General features: G+C 36.5%; 1 protein-coding gene across 4 annotated transcripts; it reads right to left on the minus strand.

The window, feature by feature from the left end:
• Positions 1–2,063: 2,063 nt before the first annotated feature.
• On the minus strand, positions 2,064–5,892 carry LOC110796293 (cyclin-P3-1). 4 transcript variants are annotated; one of them, XM_056837955.1, is made up of 4 exons: positions 5,821–5,892; positions 5,463–5,537; positions 3,545–3,957; positions 2,064–2,602 (listed from the first exon to the last, which is right to left on the minus strand). In XM_056837955.1, exons 1-4 carry the CDS (start codon positions 5,875–5,877, stop codon positions 2,350–2,352), a joined length of 798 nt encoding a protein of 265 aa, XP_056693933.1. In that variant the 5' UTR covers positions 5,878–5,892; the 3' UTR covers positions 2,064–2,349. The 4 variants fall into 4 exon arrangements, with proteins under 4 accessions (XP_056693933.1, XP_056693935.1, XP_056693936.1 ...); XM_056837957.1 differs by having other exon boundaries at positions 5,736–5,870; XM_056837958.1 differs by lacking the exon at positions 5,821–5,892 and adding an exon at positions 5,700–5,744.
• Positions 5,893–12,728: the final 6,836 nt, after the last annotated feature.

Raw genomic sequence — 12,728 nt, forward strand, 5'->3', positions numbered from 1 at the left:
TGATAGCATCCACCAACTCATCAGAAATAGCTACAGCAGCACCACCCAAGCAATCCAAAAGGTGTTGAGCACGCAAGCCATCTCTACCGCACGAAGTACCACGCGGAAAGCCCTTAATCTGCTCCAAAACAATGGCGGAGGAAGCAGTAAGGTGATGATCAACAGGGATATCCGGTAAGGTAGGGACCGGAACGGAAGGGTGCTTTGCTTGCAAATCTGCAAGAGTAGCATCATTGTAAGGGGCAAGACCTGAGGAAGAAAGAACCCTAACGGCAGCAGTGTAGTGACCATCAGAAATCTTTCTCTTGCATTGCTTAATATTACGCTCCGCCAAATCATGGTCTTCGTCAACATCCAATAGAGGGGGAGACACGCTAGCCAATGTGTCTATGACAAGTTGCTCAGAACCACCGGGCACACCCCAAGAACGAATAGCATAGGTGATACTCTCTTCCTGTTGTCGCCGCCTAACACCGGAGGAACACTCACGATTACTTCGTGGAGAAAAAGTCTTGAGGACACAAAGAGGTAACACGAGCAACTGAACCCAACAAGCAATGTCATCTGGTCTGCAAATCACCTTATCAAGCGCCCCTTTCAGAACTCGCGAAAAACCCAAACGACATTTGGGAGGGATGGATTTCACCGAACGCAGCCGCTTAGACCATAAAGTGTTTAGAAGAGCAACATCAAAAGAAAAATGATGTTCTCGAGGCGCATCAGAAGTAGACAGCTCGGAAGCAGGAGGTTGTGGTTTTTGAATACCGTAGAGAGTAAAACGAATAGTACCATCCCCAGAATCAGGTGGGTCCACAAAAACCGTACTAGAACCACTGCCATGTCGACACCTAATACGATGAGTATGCGTCTTGAAACAATCTCCACATAGCCAAATTCCCATACGACGAAAGGTCACCTCAGCCGTAGAAAAAACCTGCAAATTGGTAGTAAGGGAATGACGGGTTACATCCCGCACACCAGTGCAACAATGACGATCCCGTAAGTGAGTGATCAGAGAACTCCTGACCAGACCACGCCCACCTCCATCCTGGCACCCGCTAAGACCCACAAAAGGGCAATGAAACCTCTCAACGGAACTAGCCATAGCAAAGCACTTCAACCAAAAAGTAACCACACCAAGTAACCACACCAAAACACCACTGAAACAACAACGATCACCAGACAAACAAACATTATTATTATTATTATTATTATTATTATTATTATTATTATTATTATTATTATTATTATTATAATATGTTACTCCCTCCGTTTCTAAATAAGTGTCATTTATGGAGAGTGGTGCGGTAATTAATAAAAATGAGAAGTGTGTAAGAGGTAGTGATTGAAAATATATTTTTTTTGGGGGGGGGGGGGAAGGAAAAAATAGATAATTGTTTATTGATAAAGTACAAATAAAAATAAATGTGGGGATTGAAAAGTGGGAAAAGGGTAGAATGTGTAAGAAAAAATAATCATGATTTATGAAAAAGTGGAAAAAATATATGAAAAAATGAAAAAAGTGTATGTTCAAAAATGAAAAGTAGACACTTATAAGGGATCGTCATTTATAGAAAATTGACACTTATTTAAGAACAGGGGAGTATCATGTTTTCTATGTAGTTTAAATGGCAATTCGGGTACAATTCGTCGATTTGTGCATGATTTATTAATAACTCCGTATTTTACTGACCCTTTTGATCTAGGTACAAAATTCATGTTAATTCACAAATCGTGCATGACTATTAATTACTGTACTTTCTAACATGTTGTATGCATGTGGCTCAAATTGATTAATGCATGGTTATTATTATCATAATTATTGCATTAATTGACATGTTTACATTTTCACCATATGATTTTTAATTTGGAGTCGCCAACAATTTTTTGACTTGTGGATTCTCTTCTCATTTTTGTGTAGACATAATGGTCTTTGGATGTTCAACCAAAGCAAGCGCTTCGCCCTCTAGACTTTAGGTTAGGAGTACGAAAACACAATTGTAATATTCAGATTAAAAATGTGTAAAACAATTTGAATCTCTGTTTAGGAACCAAACTGGTGCTGAACATAGAATCATAGATGCCCTTTTATAACTCATGGCACTTTTACAGTTGGAACATATCAGAGTAGAAAAAAGAATAATAGTATCCCTCAAAAAAAAAAAAAGAATAGTAGTATAACAAATAATCCTGAAGTGCTATTATACATTTAGAGAGGATTGGAGAACCTCCAAAGACCTACATTCCATACCTGATTTAACCGGGCATTGGTCGAACTAACTTCGTTGAATGCAGGACGACTGTACATTGTGAAATCTACTTGTACTACAACCAGAGTGACCAAGTGGGTCATCTAGCAACTGGACTCGTGTCTGGGTATTCGCCATTTCTTGACCAACTCTCTTTAACCCAACATGTCTTGATTGGCCAATCAATTTGACATCCTCCATCTTCTTTTTCCAATAGCAAACAATATCTCCTAAATGTATCTACGTTTACTTGAAGCCTAAAATCTATGGTAAACAGTAACTTCATCTCCAATCTGTTCATTTCTGAAGTGCTTATACCTCCAACTTTGGCATAATATGCATTGTTAAAGGATCTGCAGATCAAACAAAATTGAATCAATCAACACGGGAATGGATATTCAGAAAGATATATATACATTCAGACTGTTTCTTGTGTATGCAGACAGGCTGCTGATAAGAATAGTTTCATCATCAAGAAGATGGACAAAGCCATTTGTTGCTCTAGTGTGTGAGCATAATAGGTAGCTATTCGCGCACACTCAGGCTAACTTGCAGAATTTTATATTTTGTAATGATACTTCCCCCTTTTTCGTTCTTTTTAGTTTGTGTCTGTGACTCTGTATACTACCAATTTTAACAAATATTAGCAAGGGTACACCAAACCATCTGAAATTATTTCAAGCTAATCGGGTACTTTTAAGTTTTAACAACCCATCCTAGATGAATAGATAGTACACAGCAGGAAATTTGACTGTGGTGACTTAATTATCAGGCATATAGCCTACACCTTTCTTTATGAACAAATTTTTTCGCCACAAAAATCTGTCTATTTTCTAAGAAATCCAAGATATCGACCAAATATATTCCACTTATAAGTAATATGACCTAAATAAAAGAAGAAATAAATAGATTGGGACTGAAGGAAATTATACTACCAGCAAAGATAACCTACCAGCTACATTCAAAATTTTTCCATCAAAACTCAAAAGGGGAAACAAAAAAAAAACTATATTTCTATATGGAAATCCTAATATGGCCTAGATTAAAAAAAAAAAAAAAATACAATATAGACCATATAAATTAACAACTTCCTCAAAAGTAAAAAAACGATATCTATGCAGTTAACTTATGACCTCTCATTTGAATGTCCATATCACTTGCCTCTAGTCCAATAATGATGGACCGCTTTGCTCACAATTATGAATTATGCTAAGATGATTGACCATATCATGCAACACAAACACAATTTAAGATGCATGAGACATAAATTCATAAGAATGTGGTGCAGTACTTACGCATCATCAACAAATTTCGCAGCCACCATAACACTAGCAACTAGAAGCCGGTGGACATTGAGGGAAGTTAAGTAAGTCTTGGTTTGTTGAAGGTATCTATCCACATAAATGTATGCCACAATGAAACAGGATGGGCTACACCCTGCATACTTGAACATTCGGTCAAAATATTGTTGTATGCTGACAGGTGGGGCTCTTGAACCATGAAATACAGTGAGGACATCTTCAATTTGTGCCGTCTCCAACAACATGTTATTCTTTTGGACACAATTGTCAAGAAGAGAGGATAAGAGTGACAAGAACCTCGGTGTTCTCAGTACTCCTTTGCCCTTCTCATTCAGACCCAATTTTAGGTAAATATCAGTTCCAGCATCGTCAGAATCAAAAGCCAGTGCTCCAATCTTGAGACATAGCTGCATGATAACACAAGCATTATATAAGCGCCAGTATAAGAGCCTAATGTTACCATCACAGATACAAAAGTTAAGCATCAAAAGAAACCTCAAACATCAGGTTTACACTTTGTATGAGATGCATAGTTAAGACAACTGCTGACAGAAACTGCATAATGAGCACCACGATTGATGCTTATTATCATCAACATCAATTAATAAAATTGTTGTTGCATATGTGGTATGAATATCTGATCCATTTACGTAAATGAAAAGATATGGCGGACCCCCAAAGAACCACACTAAAAATATGTTCATTCAATAGAAGGATGGCCCATTGCAGAGGAAATAATAATTAGCATAAATAATATCGAGTTGCTATCAGTGAGCTTACGTGCTTAACTGCCTATGTAGCAAGGAAAATATCAATCATCCGATCATCCTTTATACCAAGCACCAAAACTCAATCAACAGGCATACTTGGTATATAGGTGGTGAGTGTTGTAGGGTCGTTGTGAGCAATGTGAGGCAAACCTAGTAAACTCCCTTTAAGCAATGCCAAGAGCATTTTTCCTATACCGATGTAATTAGTTGGTTTCTTACCATATGATGTATTTTAGGATTTACATAATCGCATATAAAAATGACGTGAACGAAATAGTTGCTTCTTACAGGAAGAAACAAAAGCAAGTAAATTCTGGAGTGAAACATACGGAGTAGTTCAGTCTTAAACCTCACGATTGTCACTCACTGGAATCCAGTATGTCAATATCTCAATACTCAATAACTGAACGGTACAATAAGAATAGAGCGTGTGACAACAATGTACAAACGACGCATACTCTTAGTAGCAGAAATACGGGAAAGTTTGAGTTTTCGACTCAGTGATATTCCGTATCCAACAATGCAGAAGAAAGGCATGTATAATGTATATGCTCAATCAAGAAATCAATTGGCAAAATTAAGCCAAATCCAAGACAAATTATACACTTCAAGTCTTCAATCATCATAACATGAAGCAACACCTAATTTACTAATTAGTCAAAATTCAATCGTAAAACACACACACACACACACAAAAAAGAGCAAAATCTTGTTTTCTTATATCATACAATTAATTGTATTATCTACTCCCTCCATTTCCATTCCAGGATAATGTTCCAATTCAGAATTTTGACATTATTCACAAATTTTGACACCTTCAACCATTTCTTAACTTCTATTTATATCTAATTTCCAAAATTAACTTTTATTACATTATTTACATTAGAAAATCAACCACATCAGCAATCTCAACAGATAAACTTGACAAATTCTAAACGACCAGACCTACCACAGCTCAGCCTAAAGAAATCAATCCTAAATACAGAAGGAAAACAAAGCAAAAGCATAATTCCGACAGTCAAAAAAATAAATGTGGAAATTTCCATAAAAGGAAAGATACCCATATCATAAAACTTAAAACCCATATTTAAAATAAAAAAGATCCGACCCATTTGAAAATTGAAGAATTAGAAGAAACTTACAGATTCTGAAGAAATTCGAGTTTCAGAAAGGGGTTTTTGCTGCGGCATTGGCATCTTGGGTAGTGAGAACTCAATCTGGCAGAAACAGAAACAACAATATAAAAGAAATTATGAGCTAGAATCAGGGAGTTTCCATGAACTGGGCATTAAATTCTAAATTTGTGAAATTGTTTCACCAGCAAGAGAGAGAAAGAGGAGAGTGAAAATCACTACTAACATTTCTCTCTCCTCACTCACCCTCTTGGATATGGATGTGAGCTGTGTACACTTTACCAGAAAGAGAGAGAAAGAGAATGCTTCCTTCAATTATTGAATTTTGATTTTAATTTTAATTTTAATTTTAATTTTTAAATTCCACCTCATCCTCTTCTGGCGCATCTTCTTCTTCCCTTCTGCCGACTCCTTCTTTGCTCATTTTGCTAATAATTTTTTTGTCTGCATATTGGAAGTGTGAAACCGTTTTTCCATTTGTTTAACTCTTTCTTTGTTGGTTAATGATAATAACGTTTAAGTTAGCGGAAGATTAGCCACCAATATGGGTATTTTTGTAAATTGGTTTAATAAATAAACAGAAAATCAAAATATGAAAACCACAAAAAGTAATTACTATAAGTATTACTATTTTTAGTTCGTGATTCAATCAATATCATATGACTTTTAAAACAAAAAGCTGGAAAATGGCAATGATACCAAACGAGCCCTAAATAACATTTAGGTTGGTAGACGTGTGTTGGTGTTAGATGTGAGCACAACAGTTACCCTCAAAGTTTCAGGAATCGGAATCTGAACATATTGTAATTAGGGGTGAGCACTCAAGGTACCCTGTCAAAACTTCATGAATCGGAAGAAGATGGAGAGGCGGCTAACCGTTAGAGGATGGTGTAGCGGTCATCCGTGATGTGTGGTGAAACACATATCACCCACAACAAGACAAATTAGGGGGAAATACGAAAGGTAAATACAAAACCATAGATAACAAAACACAAAAATCTGAACAAAAAAAATAAAAGAAAGAAAGGGAAAAACTTGAGAGAGAAAGTGATAAAGTGGGAGATAAGGTACCATTTTTTTTAAAAAGACAATTTCTTAAAAACGCATAAGTACCATTACTAAAACAAGTATCATTCCTTTAAAATAACAGTACAATTTATTTTAAAACAAGTATTATTCGTTTTAAAACAACTACCATTTTTTTTGAAAGTACAATTTCTTCATTTTTCGTATTCATCATCAATCTCCAAAAATAAATTGCCAGCAATTTTTTTTTGTCCAATTTTTTTTTGTCTTTTGCTCTGATATGTGTGTTGCCACACATATCAGATATGCATTTGTAGTTCCTCTTAATCGTTATGTGTTCTTTTTATACCATTGTTCTTTATATATATAATATATATATATATACCATTGAATATATATATATATATATATATATATATATATATATATATATATATATATATATATATATATATATATATATATATATATTTTATACCATTGTTTTCATTTTTTATACCATTGAAAGTTCAATAAATTTACAGAATTGTCATGTTCTGCTTTGATCAACACATAACAGTTATTGATTTCCCTTGCTACGATGTTGATGCTTGGGCGCGGAATCAAGCGGGGGCGCTGGCTACCCGCTTATTTTCCTTGCTACGACAACTTGAATACTACGATGCTTACGACGCTAGGCCCTTAAGATTTTCCTTCCGCTAAAATTCTGAGTAATGCTAGTATCGATCATGAGATTCCCAAGGTGCTCTTACCGATCGGTAATGTGATATGACGATCCGAATCAATGCAATTTATAACTTCTACGATCAAATTCTTCGTCTTCGACTTAAATCTTCCGATTACCCTTCGGATCAACTCCAAAAGCATCCAAATGATCACGGAATCACCTGGAATATTAAGAAAAACACAAAGGGAGCGTAATAGAGCACAATAACCATAACTTGTGCAAATGCGACCTTAAATGCAACTAAGATTATATAAATGCCTAATAATGCAACCTAAATTCACATAAAATACCCTATACAAATATGATTCATCAGGGATCGTTTGCCTCCAGCGAGGGATGTCCCGATGCGCTAACTCCCTGCAAGCTCGCACCAATCGTCGTCGCGCACAGCCCAGCGAGAGATCACTCGCGGCCAGCGAGGGATCCTTCGGCCAGCAAGGTGTCTGCTCCTACATCGCGCTCCTACGCCTACATTACTTGGGACTTGGTTTGTGGCCTTGTGATGCGGACGTTATCACTCGTCTCGCCTAGTCATCGTTCATCGGCCAATCATTGACGACTTATACTTTATTTTCTTATTTTCTTTTATTTTCTTTTTATTTTAGAAAATAGAAAAATATAAATACTCAGAGGGATTTATTTTATTTCCCTTATGCTTTATTTCCTATAATTTTTTTTCACAGTTAGTTTTTATTTTCTTTCTTCCAATGTTGATGCACTAGTTTCTTACTTCTTTCATTCATCAATCTAGATGTAATTTCATAATTTCTCTTGCTTTAATTCGTTCTTATTATTTTCATTCCTTAGATTAATTTTTCCTTTAATTATGAGATTCATATTTATGATTTATTTCATGCTTGTTAATTTAATTGCGAGCGAGTAGTCAGTTTCTAGGGCTCGGTAAGGGAAGCCATGTTTATACCATGATTGTCACTCATTAAAGTTTGTTAATTTATAGATTATTCTTGAGTAATTCCAATTGATTTGTGTTTAATTTTTGATTCGTGTAATTGGCCATTATCGTGGATGGATTATCTAGCTAATAAGAATTTGAATCGAAAGATCGTATTTTTAGAGGTTTGGTGCAATTGGCAATTATGATTATGTTAGCGACCGTACTGCATATGTTGGATTGAAAGTGTTAAGACCCGACCGTAAGATTAACATGTACTTTAATTGCTCGGCCTAGTTTATTCATTCTCGAATGGATTTGTGTTCTTGGATTGGTATAAGCATGGTGGACCAAACGTATGCCATAGACCTTTAATTCATTGATAAATTCCACATTTATATTATTGCTTCAGTTTTGTTAATCAACTATCAAAATCAACATTCGTTTATTGAAATAGTTTACAATAATTGGACAAAAAATAATAGAACTATTCTCCATGTGGGATCGACCCGTATTTTCTAAGTATCTTCTAACATAAACATTTTACATAAAGTTGGAAGGGAGTCTAGAAACAAGTTGTGCTCCCACCCCTTTCTGAATGCAATAACTCAATCTATGAAAAGTAAGTTGTTGTTATTATTATCAAATGCTAACAAAGTCAAACATTTTACAAATGATTAGTGGGCAGCCGAGATACAATCTGGGCCCCCACTCCCCTAGCTATAGCAAACCCTATCCTGGTGAAAATATGAGCAGCAGCACGAGCCCCAATGTCCTGTGTCCTAGAAAACTTATGAATCTTCTTTAGCAACGCAACAACATCCTTATCCAGCTCACCCAAAGAAGAGAAAGAGAACGGAAGAAAGCCATAACCAATGGCCCTGCAACGTGCTTCGTACTTGACCCGCTTCCGAATCGCCGCATCAGTCACAACCCGGCCTGGGGCAAAGCCTGTCAACCCAGACTGTGTCAGAGGAGAAGATCCCGTCAAGTCAACTCACACATCACAACCCCGATCCCAAGAATAGAGCAACACGTCTGCTGGTCGGAGAGCTCCATCGTTCCCTCTGAAGGAAATAATGCCCTTGGTCCAAGTATGCATTCAATGTTAAGTCTAATAAATGCGGTTCAGTATTAATTAACAAGTTAATAATTCAGTGAGATCAAGTGAGCAGAATTCCTAGCTAGAGGCCGCTTCAGTTCAAGTGGAATTAATGATATTAATCCACAGCTTACTCTTGACTGAACCCGTAGGGTCACACAAATAGTACGTAAACGGATCAAGTATTTAATGGCATTAAATACTCTATCTATGGATATTCGGAATCGACGGATCTTGGTTTCAATGGGAGCTGAGATCGTCACAAGCAAGTGAATACTCCGGAAACGATGATATTGCCGGAAACGGAAATATGGATCGTATCGGAAATATAAATATTATCCAAGTCGTAGATGTTGCCGGAAACGGAAACATGGTACGTATCGGAAAATATTATCGGAAATGGAAATATTGCCGGAATCGGAAATATTGCCGGAAACGGAAATATTGTCAGAATCGGAAATATTATCGGAATCGGAAAATAGTTCCGGAAACGGATATATTAAATATTTGTTCGAAACGGAAATTAATTCCGGAATCGGAAATATTAAATATTGTTCGTATCGGAAATGAATTCCGGAACCGGGAATTTAATCGGAAGCGTATCGTACGAATAAGCATCGGACGAGGCATGCCGGACGAAGGCCCGGCACGAAGCCAGGCCATCGCCCAGCAAGCAAAGACGCGCGCCAACGCCCAGCCCAAGGCAGCGCCAGGCCCACCGCAAGGCAGGACCAACGCGCCAAGGCAAGGCTGCCCAGCGTGGGCTGCGTGGGCCGAGCGCACGCGTGCGGGCGCCCTCGTGGCTCCGTGCGTGTGTGTTTGTGTCCATGCACAAATCCTAAATCTATTAGGATTTGGTGTGTGATTAAATTCCTATTCCTATTAGGATTATTTAATTAATTAGAGTCCTTGTAGGATTCTAAGTTTAATTAAATCGTATCCTACTAGGATTCCAATTCCCTTTCCAAACCTCTATAAATAAGGGCCTAGGGTCATAATTTACAGATACGATTGAAGTATTCAAAAGGGTAAGTTTAGAAAGAAAATTCAGCCACACTCTTGCACAATAATAGCCGAAAATTCCTAAGCACCTTAAGGGCGATTCTAGTTGGTCAATCTTGAGGCGGATCCGGACGTACTGTGGACTATCTACGGAGGGACGACACTTGGAGTCCTAAAGACTTGTTCTTGTTCGGTTCGGGCGTAGCTAGGGAAGGCACGCTACAAAGTGTATGCATCTATACTATGCTAAATGATTATGTGTAAATAATATGCTTTCCTGGCTTTATGGTTTTTCCGCATGATTTATGTATTGTCATATGTATCATAACCTAACAGTGGTATCACGAGCCTCTTATTATTTTCATAATCTAAATTGCATAAACATGGTTAAATATTACAAATTTGCAAGAATTAAAAGGGGTGATTAATTTTCGTAATTGTTAATTAATTGCAAATTGCGTTTATTTAATTATATGTACGCAGTTTTTCGGCAGTTTCTTCGTTACTCATCCAAATCGAGTGATTTTTGTGTCAATTCTTCATGTAAAAGGCATTCTAAAATTTTGACAAAATAGTATTTTTCGGCCGAACCCAGAATTCTCAAATTCGAAGCCTAACTATGACTTTTCGGAGGTTTTAGTTTTTCGAACGCTAAATTTTGTAAATTTAAGATGTTAAATTAAATATTTGCGATTCTTGTTGTTAAATCTTGAATTTTTGATTGACCTACTGTATATGTTTAACAAGTTTGAATGCCTAGCCTTGTTAATTATTCAATCTAATTTGTAATTATGATTAATTTGTTGAAAATTGGAATAATTTAGAATTAATTTGATTTTCATAATTAGTTAATAATTTAATTAGATACCTATGATTAAAAACCACCATAAAAATTGTAAATTTGTGTTAAATTTTAAATTTTTATGACCTAGACTTGAATCCATGTTAATCGAAAATCAATTAATTAATAAATTTTCGATTTTTCGCCCTAAAATTATGAAATTAATATGATTTATTAATTTGTCATTAATTTTGAAAATAAATTTTTTAATTTTTATGCGATTCGCTCATATAACTTGCACGCACAAAGCAATGGACGCTACGTGTTACCCTTAAGGGGTGTTGTATAGTGCGGGCATGCGACGACGAGCAAGGGAGCTCGTCGCCCATGCGGTACGAATGCAATGAGCAAGGCTATGGTGCACGAGCACAAGGCAACAGCCCTGCCTTATGTCGTGTGCTGTGTGCGATGGGCGAGTGGGCAAGGGCGAGAGCAAGGCAGCAAGCAGTCGCGTGCAGCGCGCAGCGAGCGCTGGCTCACGTGCGACGAGCGCTACGACTGCATCGAAGCCTCGCGCGCAGCGAGCGCTGGCTCGCGTGCGACGAGCGCTGGCGCACGCCCAGCGATGGTGAGCAGCGAGCGTGCTTCGACGATGCCTTGCGATGGTGAGCAGCAGCAGATGCGACGCATCACATAGGCTGCGCGCACATGGCCAGCGATGGCTGCGTGCGTGTGGCCTATGGCTGTGCGTTGCGTGGTGATGTTGCGTACCAAGTGTTACGATTAGATTGTTTTAAAATTTTAATTTGAAATTTTCAGTAAATGTAATTTTAATTAATTTTAAAATTAATAATTTAAATTATTTTCTTGGATTTTAATTTTGAATATTATAATTATAATAAATTTCATTTATTCTAATTATTTTACTAAAATTAAAATCATGAATTAATTTAAATACGACTGAAAATAAATTAAATATGTGGATTCCATTATAAATTTATATGAGCTTTAACTTTTAAATAAATTTGTATGTTTCCGGTTAGACTAGAAATACATTTTTATGTTTAAAATTAGTAAAGCATATGAATTTATTGGTTTAAGTGGGATCCCTTTTAGTCATAAACTCTTGATTAGGTCTACAAATCCTTAAAGTTAAAACAACTTGATTAGAATTAATAAGGACTGAATAATTTGTAGATTATTGGTGCCCTTGATTAATTGCTGCAAATATTTATGTGATGCATAACGTGTTTTACTAACCAGCTAAGTGGGCCATTCATGATAATGAATGGGTGAATGGTATATATTGTATATGTACTGTTTTGCAGGTTATGAAGTGACTAGTATGGCCCAAATAAGATAGAAAATATGGTCTGCGTACCATTCATTTGAATGTAATTGGTCTAAAGTACCAAAATTGTTTTTCAATTCAAATATGGTCCGCGTACCATCAAATAGTTGTAATTAGTTTAATTATAGCTTATCCTATTTGAAGAAAATAGTGCCTCCCACGGAGATTTTCGAAACGGACTTTGAAGTTGAAGCTTCAAGATGAAGTCGGGCCATACTAGATCACATTTATCTTATGCATGCTTTAAGTTATTTATTGCTTTAAATATGTCTTAATTATGCATGAGATTGTGGCTTGATTATGTTGCATGATTAAGGATTTTAGTTCACTTAAAATCTAACCAACATAGTAAGAGCCTTAAGTTCCAAACTTAAAAACTGAGTTAAAAGGTGCC

This window comes from Spinacia oleracea, chromosome 1, assembly GCF_020520425.1.
Source record: "Spinacia oleracea cultivar Varoflay chromosome 1, BTI_SOV_V1, whole genome shotgun sequence".
In the NCBI taxonomy this organism is placed as follows: domain Eukaryota; kingdom Viridiplantae; phylum Streptophyta; class Magnoliopsida; order Caryophyllales; family Amaranthaceae; genus Spinacia; species Spinacia oleracea.

Coding starts and splice junctions, on each gene's coding strand:
- LOC110796293 (XM_056837955.1), bottom strand. CDS start 5,877: ATGAGCAAAGAAGGAGTCGGCAGAAGGGAAGAAGAAGATGCGCCAGAA. Junction 5,538..5,820: donor ATGCGCCAGAAGAGGATGAG/GTGGAATTTAAA, acceptor TGTTTCTGCCAG/ATTGAGTTCTCACTACCCAA. Junction 3,958..5,462: donor CTCGAATTTCTTCAGAATCT/GTAAGTTTCTTC, acceptor GTTATCATGCAG/CTATGTCTCAAGATTGGAGC.